This window comes from Pan paniscus, chromosome 6 (assembly GCF_029289425.2).
Source record: "Pan paniscus chromosome 6, NHGRI_mPanPan1-v2.0_pri, whole genome shotgun sequence".
Lineage (NCBI taxonomy): Eukaryota > Metazoa > Chordata > Mammalia > Primates > Hominidae > Pan > Pan paniscus.
In genome coordinates this window covers 177,115,040-177,136,033 of record NC_073255.2, presented here as the reverse complement: position 1 = coordinate 177,136,033, position 20,994 = coordinate 177,115,040, and the positions used below count along the sequence as shown (strand labels likewise).

The window sequence follows — 20,994 nt, the reverse complement described above, 5'->3', positions numbered from 1 at the left end:
GAAAGGGCCGGGCGCGGTGGCTTATGCCTGTAATCCCAGCACTCTGGGAGGCCGAGGCGGGCGGATCACGAGGTCAGGAGATGGAGACCATCCTGGCTAACACGGTGAAACCCCGTCTCTACTAAAAATACAAGAAAAATTGGCTGGGCATTGTGGCGGGTGCCTGTGGTCCCAGCTACTTGAGAGGCTGAGGCAGGAGAATGGCGTGAACCCGGGAGGTGGAGCTTGCAGTGAGCTGAGATTGCGCCACTGCACTCCAGCCTGGGTGACAGAGTGAGACTCCGTCTCAAAAAAAAAAAAAAAAAAAAACTGGGACTCAGATATTTGTATGTCAACATTTATTGCAGTATTATTCATAGTAGCCAAAAGGTGGAAACAACTTGGGTCCATCAGCAGATGAATGGAGAAACAAAATGTGGTATATCCATACAATGGAATACTAATGAGCCATTAAAAAGAAATGAAGGGAAGTTACAGTGAGCTGTGATCATACTATTACACTACAGTCTGGGCAACAGAGAAAGACCCTGTCTCTTTTAATCCCAGCACTCTGGGAGGCTGAGGTGGGTGGATTACCTGAGGTTAGGAGTTTGAGACCAGCCTGGCCAACATGGTGAAACCTCGTCTCTACTAAAAATACAAAAATTAGCTGGGCGGGGGGTGGCACCTCAGCTACTTGGGAGGCTGAGGCAGGATAATCGCTTGAACCTGGGAGGAGGAGGTTGCAGTGAGCCGAGATTGCACCACTGTACTCCAGCCTGGGTGACACAGCAAGACTCCATTTAAAAAGAAAAAAAGTCCGGGCGCAGTGGCTCACGCTTGTAATCCCAGAACTTTGGGAGGCTGAAGTGAGTGAATCACCTGAGTTCAGGAGTTCCAGGCCAGCCTGGGCAATGCGGTGAAACCTCATTTCTACTAAAAATAGAAAAATTAGCCGAGCATGGTGGCTCACACCTGTAATCCCAGCTACTCTGGAGGCTGAGGCAGGAGAATCACTGGAACCTGGGAGACAGAGGTTGCAGTGAGCAGAGATTGCCCCACTGCACTCCAGCCTAGGTGACAGAGCGAGACTCCATCTCCAAAAAAAAAGGAGTGAAGTTCCAATGTAGTTTACCTTGAAAGCATTATGCTAAGTTAAACAAGCCAAACATAAAAGGACAAATACTGTGATTCCATTTACACGAAATATCTAGCATAGGCCAGTTCATGGAACCAGAAAGAAGAGGTTAGCAAGGGCTGGGGAGATGGGCAGTTAATTTCTTAATAGGAACAGAGTTTCTATTTGGATGATGAAAAAGTTTGGAAATAGATGGTCGTGTTGGTTGTACAGCATTATGAATGTAACTGATACCACTGGATTGTACACTTAAAAATGGTTAAAATGGGCCGGGCGCAGTACGCCTGTAATCCCAGCACTTTGGGAGGCTGAGGTGGACGGATCACAAGGTCAGGAGATTGAGACCATCCTGGCTAATGTGGTGAAAACCCATCTCTACTAAAAATACAAAAAATTGGCCGGGTGAGGTGGCAGGCACCTGTAGTCCCAGCTGCTCGGGAGGCTGAGGCAGGAGAATGATGTGAATGTGGGAGGCAGAGCTTGCAGTGAGCCGAGATTGCGCCACTGCACTCCAGCCTGAGTGACAGAGCGATACTCCATCTCAAAAAAAAAAAAAGTTAAAATGGCAAATTTTATGTAAGCTATATCTTACCATAATAAGAGAAAAAAAGAAAATGGGTTAAATAAGTGCAATTAGATCCTTTTCAGTAATTGAAAGTAAAGTAAAAGAATATGCTGTAGGATGCAAAGGTAGTACTGCAACACTGTGAGCAAACAGCCTAATTGGAAAATGAGTGGCATACTTAAAGACAAACTATTTTTGAGGCATCAATTATAGTACCTTTCATTGGAAGAAAGAATGATTAAATGGGAGTGGCTTGCGGATGTTCATCTTCCTCTCTAAATAGCAAAGTGAATAAAAATAAACCTTCTTAACTGACAACTTCTATTATACGGTTTTTCCATTTGGACTCTGCATGCTTAAATGGGCCATTAATCACAGCAGGCACATGTATGTGGAAGAGCTTTGTAAACTGCAAAACATACAAATCCTGTTCCCTTATTTTCTAAAATAGCCATGTTTAATCTACTTTTTAGCTGCTTCCTTTTATGAATTTATAAAGAATTATATTGTAATTTTTTTTTCCTCCCTTTCAGTATTTAGTGTCTCTGATCCGGGACAAGCTAGGATGGATGTGGGTTTTCTACTTTTTCATTCTCATGGTAAGTGTGTGCCCCTTTAAAAAAAAAAAAAAGTCATTTTTCTATTAATTAAGTTCAAAGCACTTACTTAAGTCACTTCAGCAAAATTGTTGATTGCTTTTAAAGGCTCCTTTGTGAAAAGTAACATTTTATTAGTCTAAAAGACATCTTCTTCTTCTTTTTTTTTTTTTTTTTTTTTTTGAGGCAGAGTCTCGCTCTGTTGCCCAGGCTAAAGTGTGGTGGCGTGATCTCAGCTCACTGCAGCCTCTGCCTCCCGGGTTCAAGCGATTCTCCCACCTCAGCCTCCCGAGTAGCTGGGATTACAGGCGCCTGCCACCACACCCGGCTAATTTTTGTATTTTTAGTAGAGACGGGGTTTCACCATCTTGGCCAGGCTGGTCTTGAACTTCTGACCTCAGGTGATCCACCCTACTCGGCCTCCCAAAGTGCTGGAATTACAGGCAGGAGCCACTGCGCCTGACCTCACATTCTTCTTTGTGAGGAAGAAAAAGGCTCTCAGTTTGCTCTTGACCTGAGTCTAATGAATATTGCCATTTATGATTTCAGAAAAACAAGAAGAGACTTATTTAAAGTATCACCAGCCCCTAATCAGTATACTCTTCTAGGCTACCCTCTATCTGCTGAATATAATTTAGGAGTTCTGAAGTAAATTACAATGTATACCAAGCAACACTTGAGTTAAAAGAGAAGCATTGCTGTAATCAACACTGTCATGTTTCCCGGTTCTAAAATGTTGATAGTTTCTTGAGGAAATATTTATGATGCCCTAGACATGCTTGGCTGGGATTCTCTACTTTCTTGGAAATAGCCAATACAGAGTAAGGCCTTGTTTATTTTTATTTATTTATTTTTTTGAGACAGGTCTCATTCTGTCACCCAGGCTGGAGTGCAGTGGCACGATCACAGCTCACTACAGCCTTGACCTCCTGGGCTCAGGTGATCCTGGGCTCAGGTGGTCCTCCCACCTCAGCCTCCTGATTAGCTGGGACTATAGGTGTGTGCCACCACGCCTGGTAACTTTTTGAATTTTTCCTAGAGGTGGTTTCACCATGTTGCCCAGGCTGGTCTCAAACTCCTGAGGCTTTGTGCTTTTAAAATGTTGCTCTCTGTTATGAGCTGTGACATACTCAGGCACGTTATTGTGGGACAGTGCTCAAGACAAGTCTACCTGAGAGAGTCTGGAAGGTACCAGGGACGCATTCAGTATCCTGTCCCCAAATCCAGGGCACTGTAATTGAAGGCAGCTTCCACCACCCGTACTCCAGGCAGCTGTCCTCTTGCTGTGGTCAAGGAGCCCCAGGATAGTCCAGCTCCAGGAATACCTTGGAGCTTTCATCTAATTCCCATCTAGCTTCCAAAGACTGGGCCATGTAACTTGTGTTCCATTTCTGACATCCATGCTAAGTAGAGGGAAGTATCTTGTGATGAACTTTCTGATGTGATCATACTAGGAACTGTAGTAGAAAGAAAACTTTATCTATTATAAGGATCATTGTTGTTCATCTGAGCCTCTGGTCTCAGTTCTCTGCTCTGCCTATGGCAAATTATTTGTATGTATTGTTCTTTTTTTGGCAACTGAAATGTGATGTTGAGTGTTTTGTAATATTAGCCATAATTTTCAAAATCATTTTCTAATTCATTGAAGATTAAACATTATCTTTGTATGAAGTCAAAATGAATGTAATTGTCCAAATCCATTATTATGTTCAAAACATGACACTCTAACAGAAGTAAACTGTTGCTGCATATTTAATACTATTTTCTCTTCACAGACAAGTTGTACAATTGTGTTTATCTCGCCATTAATAGTGAGGGAAATATTCTCTCTCGTGCTAAGGAGACAGGCTCACATATTGAGGGAGTGACTGGTGCCCGTGAGACAGAAAGAACAATGTCAGCCACATCAGGACCGCTGGGGCTTCGAGTCTGCCCTAATTTGGGTTTGTCTAGGAGCTCCAGCCTGATCTTGGATTGTCAGGCGTCTCTCAACACTGCCAGCCACCTGAGATGCTGACCAGCAGTGAAGGCTGCACTAGTTGTCTACACTACAGGAATTATTGTTGATGATTTTTGCTGTTGTTTCATGAATGTGCCGAGTGACTTCTGACTCTGCCAGCATCTTTGACCTCTGACTCTGCCAGCGTCTTTGTTTGGCCTATTGAGGTTTAGCATTTTAACCTTAACTGTTGTTTTGGACTTGAACTTTCTCTAGCCTTGAAAATGGAGTGAACAGGAGGCAAAGCCACGCGTGGTTTGTGTTGGTGATATGTTCCACAAATGGAAGAGATCATTGCATTTTGCTTTGGTAATGAGTTTACAGAGAGTGGCTTATCTTTGAAGCATCAAATCCTGATCAAATGCTCAAGCTGGACCGAGCTGCAAGCCTGCCTTGGACAAAGAATCCCTCTGTTCACTGTGGTGGGAAAGATCACACTACATGCCTGTTGATTGGGTCAGTCACTCTGTGTCTGATCTAAACGTCATTCAGCCCTAGAAGAATGAATAGCTTCAAATTATTGTCAACTTGTTCTCTTCCATCTTCATTCAAATTAACTTTGACTCCTGGAAGTATTGAGTCTTCCTTTCAAGGACCATAAGGTACATCAGTTATCTTGAACATTCCAACGTGTAACTCACAGCCGAAGCACTCCATCCCAGATTTGTTGTCTGGGAACTTTAGGATCCTCTAGGAAGCTAATCTGCTTAGTCTATTTTTAGAGGATTGATCTCTGGCACAACCAGCTTCCTGGAGTTACCTCAGCAGAAGACTAGAATTAGAGAAAAAGGAAAGACCTTTTCTTCTAGTAAGTGTCAAGTACAGATGCTCTTTGACTTATGATGGGGTTATGTCCCAGTAAACCCATTGGAAGTCAAATGCATTTAATACCCCTGACTGAACACCACAGCTTAGCCTCGTCCGCCCTAAATGTACTCAGAACACTTAGAATTGCCCACAGTTGGGCAGAATCATCTAACACAAACTCTATTTTATAATCGAGTGTTGAATATATCATGTAATTTATTTAATGTACATTATGTTGAAATTGCAACCATTTCGCACCATTGTAAAGTCCAAAAATCAGAAGCTGAGGACTGTCTGTACGTGACATTGAATCACATGAATGGATTACTAGGGTCTGAGGGGTGTCCGTTCTTTAGAAAAATGTAGAGTATATATATCTTCAGGGCTGTGAATTCCATACTAGTTATCAATATTTTAAGATCATTCTGTATATACATATTTTAAATTATGCAAGCAAACTAGGAGGAGAATGTGCAATTTTGAGGGATACCTAATTTGCATTCGGTTAGGGGATATTTTTCAACCTCTTGCTTTATACTCTGATATGGGGTGTGTTTATGAACTTTTTAATGTTATTTAATCATGCAGATTTCCAATCAGTGTATTGCTCATTTACTGACAAAAAGGGAAAATACGAAACACAGAAAGGGAAAATAAACTGACTTTTATAATGAATCTCCATTTCGTTACTTAAATCTATATACCATGAGCACTGAGATTTAGAATGTGATCGGTGCCCTCCTGTTTCCTGATACTGAGCGCTCCCGGGTGAGCCCACGCTGACCCACAGCATTGCTGGGTCACGTGCTCCCTCACCTGAGGTGCTGGGGTGGCTTCATTTCCATCTGTTCTGTGAAAACTTGCCCTTTCCCACTGTGGAAGACTGTGCTCGGTTTGGATGAATTGCCCGGTTGTAAGTTAAGGGCCGTCTGTTTTCTCATTGAACCTCTTGGCTGGCGTTTGGCTCAGAGTTTCCTTTCCAGCTGCACTGTGGGCGTGGTCTCATCTTTGTGTCCCCACGCCAGCCTGTGTTTTCTTACCCAGTTGAACCTTAGATCGGTGACTGTTCCCCTGACCTTTCTATGGCCCCCGAGCTGTACTGAAATGAAACCATTTAAAAAAAATTTTTTGAGACAAAAGTCTCACTCTGTCACCCACACTGGAGTACAGTGGCACGATCATGGCTCACTGCAGCCTTGACCTCCTGAAGTCAAAAGCGATCCTCCCGCCTCAGCTCCCAAGGAGCTGGGACTAGCCTCCCAAGTAGATGGACCGTGCGCCACCATGCCTGGCTAATTATTTTTAGTCTTTTTATTTTCTGTAGAGACGAAGTCTCACTGTTACCCAGGCTGGTCTCAAACTCCCGGGCTAAAGCGATCCTCCCACCTTGGCCTCCCCAAGTGCTGGGATAACAGGCATGAGCCACTGGGCCTGCCTAAAATGAAATTACAAATCAATGCTCAGCACTGGACAACATGAAATAAGGATATATTCCCTTATTCTAGTTCTGCCAGTCTGCACAGGATTTAACTTTTTTTTTTTTTTTTTTTTTTTTTTTTTGAGATGGAGTCTCACTCTTGCCCAGGCTGGAGTGCACTGGTGCAATCTCGGCTCACTGCAACCTCCACCTCCCGGGTTCAAGCGATTCTCCTGCCTCAGCCTCCCAAGTAGCTGGGACTACTACGGGCACACGCCACCACGCCCAGCTAATTTTTATATTTTTAGTAGAGATGGGGCTTCGCCATGTTGACCTGTCTGGTCTGTAACTCCTCAAGTGATCCACCTGCCTTGGCCTCCCAAATTGCTGGGATTACAGATGTGAGCCACCGCGCCCAGCCAGGATTTAACTTTGATGAACATCTAAGAGTTCACTTTATTTTCTTCTTAATATCTTCTCCCTTGAAAAGGGAAGAGAAAACCATAGTGAAAGCTAATTTGAAAATGCATCCTTTCCTCACAGCCAGATCGTCGATGCTCGCTAGGTTGAAATAAAATGCTGCGGTCTGCCTTTTCTTTTCAGAAGGTGGTTTTTTTTTTTCTTACAGTTTCAAAGGAGGAAATGTCTCTCCCTACTCCTGCTTATTCTGTCCTTTCCTGGTTCCCGAGGAACCAGAGTGCCACAGTCAGCATTCCTGCAGCAGTATTGGAGGAGCTGCTGTGCCTCATGATGTTCCGTGGGATGGAGAATGTGCAACGCACTCAGTCCTTTGTACCCCTTCCCTTTTCCCTTTTTTTTTTCCTTTTTTTGAGACAGGGTCTTGCTCTGTTGCCCAGGCTGGAGCGCAGTGGCACAATCATAGCTCACTGCAGCCTCAACCTCCTGGGCTCAAGCAGTTCTCCCACTTAAGCCCCACCCTGAGTAGCGAGGGCTACAGGGGCACACCACCACATTCAGCTAATTTTTTAAAATTTTTTTGTAGAAAAGGGGTTTTGCTGTGTTTCCCACGCTGGTCTTGAACTCCTGGGCTCAAGTGATCTGCCCACCTTGGCCTCCCAAAGTGCTGGGATTACTGGCATGAGCCACTGCACCCAGCCCCCTTCTTCAGAACCTCCAGAAGTCCTCCTGTCTCCCAAATCAATACACGGTAAAGCCTTTTCTTTTCCCTACTGGCTTTTCTGACTAATGTCCTAGTTTTCTTTTTGCAGCTAAACCCTTTGAGCTAATAGACAGTGTCTGCTGCCTTCCCATCTATACTACTCATTTCCTCCTCAACTAGGTAGCTACCTGTCTATCTGTTGGCCCAGGACAGTCCTGATTTATACCTGTCATTCACCGTAATTATCAATGGCACTTCCTTTTGCTCTCCAAGTGTCCTGATTTGGACCCCTTATCTCTAGCCTCTGGCCTCTCATCACCCTACAGAAGCCATGCATTGAGGGTCATTGAATTTTGAGATTTTTTTCCCCCCTCATCCCATATTTGTGCTTGACACCTGTAACCACTTCGTCTTTCCCAGGACTTTTTCTTCGTTGGCTTCTCTGGCATTTTAATTTATCGAATCTTCTTACTGACTATCCCTTTTCCTGGGTTCTCTCCTCTGCTCCCCCTGCACTGGTCTCCTTTCTACTTTCCCTGATGAGCTATTTTTGTAATCTACCAATAACCCTGTCAAGTACTTAATGAACAAGAAGCCACTAAAGAGAGGAATGGCATCTGTTTGTTAATGACTATCTGGTGTATAGTTAAGAACAGCCGGTCTCAGGGGAGGGGAATGGGCTCGACTTATATAATCCCAACCCCTTCTCCCCTCCCCACACAGACCATTCTGCCAGTTTGCTGCATTAATCGTTTTCAGCTCTTTAGGTCATAAACCCTTTTGAGAATCTGAAAGCCACTTAACGTCTCCCAGATTGAAATGCTTATATGAAAAAGTATTCGCAATTTTCTCATTGGGTGTTCATGAGCCAAAACTTGAAGCTCATCATTGGACCACAAAGTTAGAAACCTTGGTCAAGAGAATCAAGTGCCTGTGATTGAGATTCTGCAGAATTCAGTTTCATTGCTTTCTGTACTGACCCTCCCATTGCCTGTCTACACGAACCTTCTGCAGCATCAGACCAGTTAGCTCATTACTCACTGCAAAGGGCAGTTGTGCATTCATATTCATACCTTCTTGTCTTGATTGACACCTCTCTTTAATACCCCTGTTTTGCTCCCAGCTTCATGAATCTTAATTTTCCCTCAAGGCTTGGCCAAGCACCATCTCATCTGAGGAACCTTTCCCAACCAGCCGTGCTAGTCCTTCCTTCTCTACCGTCTCTCCTTCCCTTGGTGGTAATGTCAGTGTTGCTTATTTGGTGCTTAGCTGTTTCTGTCTTCCCTATTTTTGTATCTAACTCCCCAGGGAGACTGCTGCTGTTTTTTTGCAGTGCCCAGCTCCTTGCATGGTTGGTGTGGAATAAATGTGGAGTGTGTTGGGAAGGGTGGGAGGAAGATTCAAGAGTGGAGTGTGGGCAGAGCAGGCCAAGGCAAAGTTCCTCCCTGACCCTGCACACTGCCCTGCCACCTGCTTTACTCAGGACGCTGCACGCCTGCAATTAATGGCCGCAGACTGTCGGCGCTGCCCAGGTTCTCGGACTACATGGGTTTTGAGTGCATTCTCCTCTCCTCTGGCTCTTGGCAGCCTCGCCAGCTCTCCCTGAGGGCTCAGCGGCAGCGAACAGTGAGCTCTTTTGCTCCAGTACAAATCTCTATGTTACTCAAGCTGCTGTCTTTATTCCTGCTGCGTGTTTTTACTTGGCCTGTCCCTTCCAAGCATTCAAACTCTCTTCATCCGTCATAGTCCCCCTTCATTGCCCACCTCCATGAAGCTTTTCCCGGTAACCCTGCTAGTAATGCTATTTTCCTTCTGGAAACTTCTCTTGAGAGCCCTTATCCTTAGACCACACAGTCTGCCCCAGGCTGATTGGTTTTATTGCCTTATTTTGTTCTCGATTGTTTCTGGCTAAGTTGTCATTTCCTCAATTAAATTGTGAGAGTCACAGGAGTCAGCACCCTGGCCCAGGACACCGCAGCCATTTCATCACCGTCGGCTGATGTTCCTTCCCACCTTGCCTCTTCTGTGCCTTTAGAGTCAAAGCACAATCTTGTGCTTTTCCTGAGGCCATTTCTGGCGACATAAAGTTTGTTTCGGCTTATGTCTAGAATAAATCAAATTAAATGTGAAATACTATTCGGGCATGATGGCTCACGCCTGTAATCCCAGCACTTTGGGAGTCCAAGGCGGGCGGGTCACTTGAGGTTAGGAGTTCAAGACCAGCCCGGCCAACATAATGAAACCCTGTTTCTACTAAAAATACAAAAATTTAGCCTGATGTGGTGGTGGGCACCTGTAATCCCAACTACTCAAGAGGCTGAGGCAGGAGAATCACTTAACTCAGGAGGTGGAGGCTGCAGTGAGCCGAGAGCGCGCCACTGCACTCCAGCCTGGGCAAAAGAGCAAGACTCCATCTCAAAAAAAAAAAAAGTGAAATACTGGTATTTACATATACATGATCATAAATAATACAAATCACTTCAATGTGTTTTATTTTTATTTTTATTTTTATTTTTGAGATGGAGTCTCGCTCTGTCGCCCAGGCTAGAGTGCAGTGGCGTGATCTCGGCTCACTGCAATCACACCATTCTCCTGCCTCAGCCTCCCGAGCAACTGGGACTACAGGCGCCCGCCACCACACCCAGCTAATTTTTTTTGTATTTTCAGTAGAGACGGAGTTTCACCATGTTAGCCAGGATGGTCTCGATCTCCTGACCTCGTGATCCGCCCGCCTCGGCCTCCCAAAGTGCTGGGATTACAGGCGTGAGCCACCGCGCCCGGCCACTTCAATGGTTTTATATTTGTGTGTGTGTATGTGTGTGTTATATGCAACGTAACGATGATTTGTTACTATATGGCTTTTTGGAAGTAAGAACATACGCATGTTGCATAGTTAATCAAATAATACTCGAAAAGTTCTGTACCTGGACACCCAAGGTGTGGTCTTTCAGCCATTAGTGAAATAATGCTTCATAGGTGGATGCATCTTTTAAAACTGCTGTTCCATTCACTACTCTGTTTTATCCCCTCCACAGTCTGACCACAGTTTTATCCCACCTCAGTCTGCAGGTAGTTCTGTAGTTTACATGTCAGAACCAAGATTCAGAGAGAGTAAGTGGCTTGCTGGGAGTCAAGTCATCTAAATAACAGAACTAGGACTAAATTAAAACCCAGTTTTTAAAATTTAACTTCAGTGGCTTTTTTTTTCTGCCATGCAGCCTCTCCTTAAATTGACTCTTCCCCTAGGCTTACTTCTACTTCCAGGGTGTAAATTGGGTAGCCAGTTCTCATCTTTCTCTAGGGCCAGAGTCCCAAGAGTGAGCAGAATTGTCAGACCTGCACCTTTGTGTGGAAACCACCTGTGCCCCGTTCCTGCTGTTGGGCTGTGGCCCCACAGGGATGTCCAGGCCAGCCTGGCTGACTGGCCTTGCCCTGGGGTCTTAGCCTCTCTCTAGGGGGCCTTCTGTACTAGATTTACCTTTTTATTTTTTTTGAGATGGAGTTTTGCTCTTGTCGCCCAGGCTGGAGTGCAGTGGTGCGATCTCAGCTCACTGCAACCTCCACCTCCTGAGTTCAAGCGATTCTCCTGCCTCAGCCTCCCGTGTAGCTGGGAGGTGCCTGCCACCATGCCTAGCTAATTTTGTATTTTTAGTAGAGATGGGGTTTCACCATGTTGCCCAGGCTGGTCTTGAACTCCTGACCTCAGGTGATACACCCACCTTGGCCTCCCAAAGTGTTGGGATTACAAGTGTGAGCCTCCGCACCCGGCCTAGGTTTGCCTTTCTAAACAGCACCTCTTTACTCTTTTTCCCACATCTTCTGTTTGAGTCTAAGAGTTGCACCATCCGCTTGATAAACTGCTGCCTTGGTGTTTCTCCCCCAATTCTGTGTCTGCACAGTCAGCGGAGGTGTGACTGTTTCATGTGCCCGGCTGACCCAGGTCTGCCTTGGGTCCCTGCTCGGGCACCCCTCTTTCTAACAAATGTTGAATTAACCTTGAATGAGATTGTTACTTCTAAAATGCCATTGGTCAGCTTTTTACTGCTTGTTCTTGCCCTCTGTTTAAGGAATTTTTTTTTCTTTTTGTCCTTTCAGGAATTAAATAAAAAGTAGCAAAATTGTTTGAAACTGTTTTCAATCCGCTTTATCACTGTGGCACAGGAAGCTGTCATCTCAGAAATTCAACGGCAGAGAAACACAGATAAAAGGGCTACCCTGTTGGACAGGAATGTTCTTTTGGATTTAATGGGATAATTGTATTTAGGTAAAACCTTTCATCTGAGGACTTCAAAGGCCTTTACCTTGTTTAGTAGTTATTATCACACCCTACAGAGTGACATTAGGGTACCACACTCCTAGACATTTTTTGTGTGTGTGCATTTGTTTATTTATTTAGCATTTTGCTTGTTTTCTTAGGCTCACCATGGAAAGCCTCAGGAACCTAACAGCACTGCAGTTGATTTCCATTAAAAAATAGTACCTAACAAATAGCAGACGTAACTGGCCTCTGTGTCCTAGAATGAAGAATGAAGATGTTAATAGGGTTATAAAATGAAGAGCAACCATTCTGGAGCCAGGAAGGCGGGGCTGGGAGGGGCAAGAGTCGTGACCAAAGTACTGGTGGCAGAGAGCACTCCTTCCCCACACGCCCCAGTGGGTTTTACTTTTATTGGTTCTACTCAGGTTCCGAAAAGAGATTATTCTGTGAACAAGCTCTTGGAAAGAGTGTAGAGCCTCATAATCCTCCTTAACAGATTTTTTTTTTTTTTTTGAGACAGAATCTCGCTCTGTTGCCCAGGCTGGAGTGCAGTGGTGCAATCTCAGCTCAGTGCAGCCTCTGCCTCCTGGGTTCAAGCGATTCTTGTGCCTCAGCCTCCAGAGTAGCTGGGATTACAGGCGTCTGCCACCATGCCCGGCTAACTTTTGTATTTTTAGTAGAAAACAGGGTTTCACCATGTTGCCCAGGCTGGTCTCAAACTCCTGACCTCAGGTGATCCACCTGCCTCAGCCTCCCAAAGTGCTGAGATTATAGGCGTGAACCACGGCGCCTGACCAACAGATCTTTTGAGAAGCAAGCCTGTGTCATGACCTGAGGAAGGATCCCTAACTTCCTGCCCCCACCCTCCCAGCCCCAGGCTCTGCAATCCGTGAGAGGCCATTGGCACAGCCTCTGGATAAAGGGGTTGGATTGGTGGTGAAGGGAAGAAGCTTTCAGAGAAAAGCTTGGCAAGAGTGGCCATGGGGTGCCCAGTGCTGTCCCCTTTGCTGTCGCCTTCCACGCGCATCTGGTCTTGGCACAGCCATGTCACTTTCTACCAGCTTCTTTAATGCTTCAGGGTCGTGGTGGTTGTGAGAGAGGAGATTTTTATACCGTTGGTTATGTTTTCCTTCCCAAAGAAGCAGTTCTTGGCCTGTGAAAACCCTTTCCCCGCGGCGGACCATTCATACCTCTTGGCTCAGCAGGGGGAGACAAAGTCCCAGACACTGCCTGCTGCACTTGTTTGAAGGAAAGTGCTGCGCGCTCTTTATTTCAGTCTCACTTTATATCCGTTTGTTTAGATGTCCTCCTGGCTAGTGATTCTCTCTCTGTTTCCCCTCTGTGTAAGTCCTCGGTTCCCTCCCCTGGCCTCCTATTTCCGCCAGTAACCTCCCCGTCCCTTATACTGGAAGATGCAGAGGACCTGGAGATCGTCCACTTGAGACAGTTCAGCCTCAAAATCCCTGGCTCAGCCTGTGCTGAAGTCTCAGAAGACGTGGGTCCTTAACTTCACTCGAAATCTCACTCCCTTAAATTAGCTTCTGTCCACCTTTTTCTTCAGTCTTTATGTCTCCAGACCTCTGAATTGAGTCAGTGGAGGGAGGAGAGACCTTCAGTCACCCCCTTCACCTCTCACAGCTGTCATCCCTCTACTACCAATGTTGAACAGATTCTCCGAATGGACAGTCCACCTATGGAAAACCACATTATTTTCCAGCAACTCTTCCTTCCATCATCTGGAATCCAGCTTTGAACTGAGTTTAGAGCTCAGTCGGCTTCCTCTCTCTCTCGTGTGTGAATTCCTTTGTGTTATCTCTATCAGCTGGCCACTAACCTGTCCGCGGAAACTGTCCCCTTTCAAGGACCAGAACATGCTCTCCCGGGGAAGCCATTCCATTGTTGGAGAGCTCCCATGGTTAGAACGGTCTTTATCCTATTCACTGAGGATCTCATGATTTCTTCCATTGGTCCTAGGAAAAAGCAACACAAATGTATATTTTCTCTTGAGATATGTGTGTGTGTGTGTGTGTGTGTGTGCGTATGTATATATATGTGTGTGTGTATATATATAAGACATACATATATAAAATATACAGTTTTTTCCTTATTTACATTGAAGGGCTAACTCAATATATTTGAAGACAACTTCCGTCTTTCCCTTTGAAAAGCTTTTTAGGGCCAGGTGCGGTGGCTCATGCCTGTAATCCCAGCACTTTGGGAGGCTGAGGCGGGTGGATTGCTTGAGGTCAGGAGTTTGAGACCAGCCTGACCAACATGGCAAAACCCCATCTCTACTAAAAATGCAAAAATTAGCTGGGCATGGTGGCGGGCGCCTGTAATCCCAGCTATTTGGGAGGCTGAGGCAGATGAATTGCTTGAACCTGGGAGGTGGAGGAGGCGGTTGCAGGGAGCCGAGATCACGCCACTCCACTCCAGCCTGGGTGACAGAGCGAGACTCTCTCTCTCAAAAAAAAAAAAAAAAAAAAAGCTTTTTCAAAATGTGATTGAAACACTTCCCCCGCTATTGCTTTCTGATCAAACTGGGAGGTCCCAGTTCTTCCCTTTTGAAATTGTTGAGTACCTTCTCATTCTTTGAACGCTACTGATCTTTCCCAACTTGATTTCCTCTTTCCTCCTAATCCTCAATCCCAAGAAACTCTAGGCAAAATTCTTTCATTTTCTGTGTTTCAGAGATTCTTGTTCATACTCAACCTTGTCTTCACCAGTCTACAAAACTCTAGAAAGGTCTACATTCTAATCGTTAAAAAAAAAAAAAAAAAAAAAAATCTCCTAGTACAGTGCCTGGTAAACAGGAGGTAGAACATTACTTAATGTTTAATTTTCTCTGTTCTTGCTCTAGTGCTTCCTTAGAAAGTTCACTTTTTAATATTTCTTAAAATCTACAAATGACTACCAAATATTTAGCCCTAGCTCCAATTTGTTACTCATTTTCCAGTCTTAGGTTCCCTGGAGATCACTAGGATATCCCAATTTAATATAGCTAGTTTTCTCCAGTCCCTGCAAACCTGCCGCCTAGTGTATCGTATAGGAAATAGTATAACTTTCCTAGTGGTCTTTGTTCAGTAAGCTGCTTGAAATGATTTTGAGGAAACTTAGGAATCGAGCCATGTCTGGATTCTCATTCATGAAGTCGTTCTGATTCCTGGACCACGGGCCCTCAATTGGGCCATGATTCTCACGCTTTCTGGTTTCTCCTTAACTATCGGGGCAGCCCAGTCTTTCAATTCCCCCAGGCTCTCAGCCGCAAGGATCATTTTTGGCACATCTTTCTCTTTTCATGTAGTCAGCCTCCAGGTGTTGCTGATTCTTTCTCCTCCTCACTTTTCCAGTTCATCTTTCATTTTTATTTCCGAGCCACCATCCTGTGCCTGGGTGACTGATAACAGCCTCATCGCTGGTGCTCCTGCTCCCAGCCTTGCCTCGCTTCACTCTGCCCTCTGCTCAACTCTTAGAATAGTCTTGCTAACGGGACTTTTGCGGTGTTATTCCGCTGCTTAGACACCGAGAGTGACTCTCTTACTTGCTGGATTAAGTGTGAGATCCTGCACGAATCCTCATCTCTAGCTATAAAATCTGAGACAGACCAGAGACCTGTTAGTAAGCAGAGGCTGCACTTTTCTTCTATGGATGTACTGTTTGCAATTAATAGTATTAAACAACTCTCTTCGTCTTTTTTTTAAAACAACTTTATTGAGATATAATTAATACATGCTGTACAAGTCATCCATTTAAAGTGCACAAAGGTTTTGGAGACATTCACAGAGCTGTGAATCACCACAATCAATTGTAGAATATTTTCATCATCCCCCCAAGAAACTCCATACCCATTAGCACTCACTCTCCATTTCCTCCACGCCCCTAACCCCTGGCATCCATCACACTTCTGTGTCTATAGATTTCAGACATTTCTTCTTAATGAAATTGAACAGCATGTGGCCTTTAGTGACTAGCTTCTTTCACATAGCGTCATCGTTTCAAGGTTCATCTGTGTTGAAGCATGTATCAGTATTTCATTTCTTTTTATTGCATAAAATATTTCCATTGTATGGATATACCACATTTTTTGCATCCAGTCATCAGTTGATGGACATCGGGTTGTTTGTCTTTATTTTATGTAATTCACATACTCGAAACTCCACCCCTTTACAATTGAAAATTCATTTTTTTTTTTTTTTTAGTTTATTCGCAGAGTTATGTGACCGTCACCACTATCTAACTTTAGGACATTTTCATCACCCCAAAAAGGAACCCTCCACCCATTAGCAGCCCACTCCACTCTTCCCACTCCCCTGCTTCTGGAAAATACTGCTTTCCATTTTGTGTGGATGGATTTTCCTCCTCTAAACATGGCATATGAATGGAAGGATGCAATGAATGGAAGAATGTCTTTTGTGACAGGCTGCTTCTACTTACATAATGTTTTCAAGGTGATTCTGTGTTTTCTTCGATTCTGTATTTGTCTATTTGGCATTCATTCATCACGGGCCTACTGGATTAACTATATTTTCTTATTTTCTATAATCTTGATGTCTTGTCATTCATGGCCTGGCTGACTGGGAGACACTGCCCCTCCCAGAGTGAGCCAGTTCTTAGAGATAAGCCCAGGCCTGGCCCAGGAGAACACCTTTCATTTGCAAACGAATCAGCGGTCTTCTTTATCAAACTCTCACACCAAGCTAATCTTCCCCTGCCCTTAATCAACCCAGCGACAGGCACCAGGCAACTAGCCGACAGCCCCTGTGCTCTAAAACCTGGCAAAATTATTTACGCAGTCAGTCCTCAACTGTTTAACCCTGACCTGTCTTGCCTTTCCTGCAGAAAACACAATAAAGTCTCTGGCCCTGGCTTTTCCCTCACCCTTCTGCCTCCTGCCCAAAATTGGTGCTTCCCCATGTGGCCCTACATGGCCTGGCTTCCCCTCCTGTCAGGAGCTGTAGGTCATAAAAGCCTTCTTTCAGTGGCATGGACCTCTGTGTAGTCACTTGGTTACCTCCATAAATTAAACTCTTGTGGGTACAATTGAGCCAAATGCTTGTTTAGGTTGTAGCATGTATCCGTTCTTCATTACTTTTTTTTTTTTTTTTTGAGATAGAGTCTTGCTCTATCACCCAGGCTGGAGTGCAGTGGCATGATATCTGCTCACTGCAACCTCCGCCTCCCGGGTTCAAGCGATTCTCCTGCCTCAGCCTCCCAAGTAGCTGGGGATACAGGCACACGCCCCACAACGCCTGGCTAATTTTTGTGTTTTTAGTAGAGACAGGGTTTCACCATGTTGGGCAGGCTGGTCTTGATCTCCTGACCTCAGGTGATCCACCCACCTCGGCCTCCCAAAGTGCTGGGATTACAGGTATGAGCCACTGCACCCAGCCTCTTCATTCCTTTTTATGGCTGGATAATATTGCGTTGTGTGGATATGCCACATTTTGTTCATTCATTCATCGGTTGATGGACATGTGTGTTTCCCCTTTTTGGCTATTTTGAATATTGCTTCTGTGAGCATTCATGTACAAGTTTTGATGTGAGCATGTTTTAAATTCTCCTGGGTAAATACCTAGTTTTGGGGCATTGCTGCATCGCATGGTAATTCTATGTTTAACATTTGAGGAACCATCAAACTGTTTTCCAAAGCGGCTGCATCATTTTACAATCCCATCGGCAGTCTGTGAAGCTTCCAGGTTCTCTGTGTTTTCACTGACACTTGTTATTGCTTATCTTTTAAAATTTTAGTAATCCTAATAATTTGAAGTGGTGTGTTATTGTGGTTTTGATTTGCATTTCTCTAATGAATAATGATGTTGAGCATCTTTTCATGTGCTTATTGGCCATTGGAATATCTTTTTGGTGAAATACCTTCTTTGCTCTTTTTTTTTTTTGAGACAGAGACTGACTCTGCTGCCCAGGCTGGAGTGCAGTGGTGCGATCTTGGCTCATTGCAACCTTTGCCTCCCAGGTTCAAATGATTCTCGTTCCTCAGCCTCTCGAGTAGCTGGGATTACAGGCGCCACAACCATGCCTGGCTAATTTTTTTTGTATTTTTAGTAGAGATGGGGTTTTACCATGTTGGCCAGGCTGAACTCGAACTCCTGACCTCAGGTGATCTGCCCGCCTCGGCCTCCCGAAGTGCTGGGATTACAGTCATGAGCCACCGTACCTTGCCATCTTTTTTTATTTTTCAATTAGATTATTTGTCCTTTTATTGTTGAGTTGTAAGAGTTCTTTATGTATTAATGTTTTGGATGTAACTCCCTTATCAGATATAGCATTTGCAAAATTTTCTTCCATTCTGTGGGCTGTCTTTTCACTTTTTTACCGGTGTCCTTTTTTTTTTTTTTTTGAGACGAAGTCTCGCTCTGTCGCCCAGGCTGGAGTCCAGTGGCGCGATCTCGGCTCACTGCAAGCTATGCCTCCCGGGTTCACGCCATTCTCCTGCCTCAGCCTCCCGAGTAGCTGGGACTACAGGCACCCGCCACCACGCCCGGCTAATTTTTTGTATTTTTTTTAGTAGAGATGAGGTTTCACTGTGTTAGCCAGGATGGTCTCAATCTCCTGACCTCGTGATCCGTCCACTGCAGCCTCCCAAAGTGCTGGGATTACAGGCGTGAGCCCGGCCTCTTACTGGTGTCCTTTGAAACACACAAAAAAATAATATTGATGAAGTCCAATTTATTTTTCCTTTTGTCACTTTTGGGTTTGGTGTCATATATCAGATATCTTGGCCTAATCCAGGGTTACAAAGACTTATTCCTATGTTTCCTTATAAGAGTTTCATAGTTCTAGCCCTTGCTTTTAGGTGTATGATCCATTTTGTGTTATTTTTTGCATATGGTATGAAGTAGGAGGCACGTTCATTTTTTTACATGTGAATATCCAGTTGCCCAGCATTATTTGTTGAAAAGATTACTTTCACCTCCATTGAAATGTTTTGGCATCTTTGTTTAATATCAATTGACCACGAATGTAAGGGTTTATTTCTGGACTCTCAATTTTATCAGATTGATCTGTATGTCTGTCTTTATGTCAATACCATTCTGTCTTAATTACTATAGCTTTGTAATAAGTTTTTTTTTTTTTTTGAGACAGGGTCTTGCTGCCCAGGCTGGAGTGCAGTGGTGCATTGTTGGCTAATTGCAACTTTTGCCTCCTGGGTTCAAGTGATTTTTCTGCCTCAGCCTCAGCCTCCCGAGTAGCTGGGATTATAGGCACCCATCACCACACCTGGCTAAGTTTGAATTTTTGTATTTTTTCAGTAGAGATGAAGTTTCACCACGTTGGCCAGGCTGGTCTCTAACTCCTGACCTCAAATGATCCACCCACCTCAGCCTCTCAAAGTGCTGGGATTACAGGCATGAGTCATCATGCCTCGCCTGTAGTAAGTTTTAAAATCAGCAAGTGTGAGTCCTCTAACTTTGTTCTTAATTTTCAAAATCGCTTTGGTGAGTCTGAGTCCCATGCATTTCCATATGAATTTTAGAATTAGCTTGTCAATTTGTACAAAACAAGACAGCTGGGATTTTGATAGGGGTTGTGTTGAGTCTGTAGATCAATTTGAGGAGTATTGTCATCTTAACCATATTAAACCTTCCAATCCATGAATATGGGATGCCTTTTTATTTATTTATGCCTTTAATTTCTTTCAGTGATGTTTTATAGTTTTTGGTGCACAAGTCTTGTTACTTATTCTGTTAAATGTATTTTGTATTTTTTTCTTTTTTTTTTTTTTTGAGACGGAGTTCGCTCCCATTGCCCAGGCTGGAGTGCAATGGAGTGATCTTGGCTCACTGCAACTTCTGCCTCCCAAGTTCAAACGATTCTCTTGCCTCAGCCTCCTGAGTAGCTGGGATTACAGGCGCCCACCACCACGCCCATCTAATTTTTGTGTTTTTGGTAGAGACGGGGTTTCACCATGTTGGCCAGGCTGGTCTCAAACTTGTGACCTCAGGTGATCCACCCGCCTCGACCTCCCAAAGTCCTGGGATTATAGGCATGAGCCACTGTGCCCAGCCATTTTTTTCTTTTAAATTTTATTGTAAGTGGAATTATTTTCTTACCTTCATTTTGGGTTGTTCAATACTAGTATATAGAGATATACAATTGAGTTTTGTATATTGATCTGTATCCTGCAATCTTGCTGAACTTATTTGTTCTAATAATTCTGTGGATTCCTTAGGATGTTTTTAGATATAGGATCATGTCATCTGGGAATAGAGATAGTTTAACTTCTTTTTCAATCTGGGTGCCTTATCTTTTTCTTGCCCAATTTCCCTGGTTAGAATCTTCAGTTCAGTGTTGTACAGAAGTGGTGAGAGCAGACATCCCTGTCTTGCTCCTGATTTTAGGAGGAAAGCATCTAGTCTTTCACCATTAAGTATGATGTTAGCTGTGAGTGTTTTGTGAATGGCCTCTTGCCTTTTTGTCATCTTGCACCATCCTGTTTCTCTTTCTGCTCTGTGTAGTGGAAAGAATGAGAACCGCAGAATCAGACTTGGATTTGAATTGATTCGTTCATTAATTTCACCAGAAAATATTGAGTGTTAGATAGAGTGAGATTAAATTGAATTTAATCATATAGATTAAGTTGTAGTGTGGTAAGAGCTATGATGGGGGTATGGCCAAAGCAGTGAAGGGTACAGAAAACAGGCCCCTGGGAAGGTCTGAACACTTCGAGGATATGATGCCTGAATTGCTCTTAAAAAACAGTAGGAGATAGTCTTGAAAAACAGGGAACATGTGCAGCGATGGGAAGGTAGCTGTATTCTGTGAGCCACAGATAGGTCTGTGAGGCTAGAGTATGGGGTGCCTGCAAGTGAGTGGTTGAGGTGATCCCAGAGAGTGAGAGCCACCTCACCAAGGCCCTTGCTAGCTTCTGAAGGTGTTGTGAGAACTGGATTTGTGTGTTGGAACCCTTGGTGGTAGAGGAGATGGAGTGGTAATGGGTAAGTCCATGAAGCGAGAGACCTGGAGAGAGGAAGCTATTGACTAAGCAGGGGACACCTGAGGACCTAAAGGAAGGCTCTAAAGTAAGGCTGGAAGAAGGGAATCGAGTCAAGAAAGATTAGAAGGTAGTATTAACAAGGTGTGTTGCAATTGACTGAGA

At 44.3% G+C, this 20,994-nt stretch overlaps 1 protein-coding gene across 9 annotated transcripts in view; it reads left to right on the top strand.

Moving 5' to 3' along the window:
- SLC37A3 (solute carrier family 37 member 3) overlaps window positions 1-20,994 on the top strand; it is a 105,207-nt gene that overhangs the window by 57,897 nt on the left and 26,316 nt on the right. For 4 of the 9 annotated variants that reach the window (XM_008965962.4, XM_008965960.4, XM_003813395.5 and 1 more), the window contains 2 exons: window positions 2,216-2,281; window positions 4,054-5,759. The exons of 2 other annotated variants lie outside the window; for them this stretch is intronic. In XM_008965962.4, coding sequence (XP_008964210.1) covers window positions 2,216-2,281; window positions 4,054-4,146 — 159 coding nt within the window. In that variant the 3' untranslated portion in view covers window positions 4,147-5,759. Of the gene's footprint in view, window positions 1-2,215; window positions 2,282-4,053; window positions 5,760-20,994 lie in introns of those variants that run through there. 3 more of the 9 variants (XR_010112660.1, XR_008626068.2, XM_014345813.5) reach the window with 1 other exon arrangement.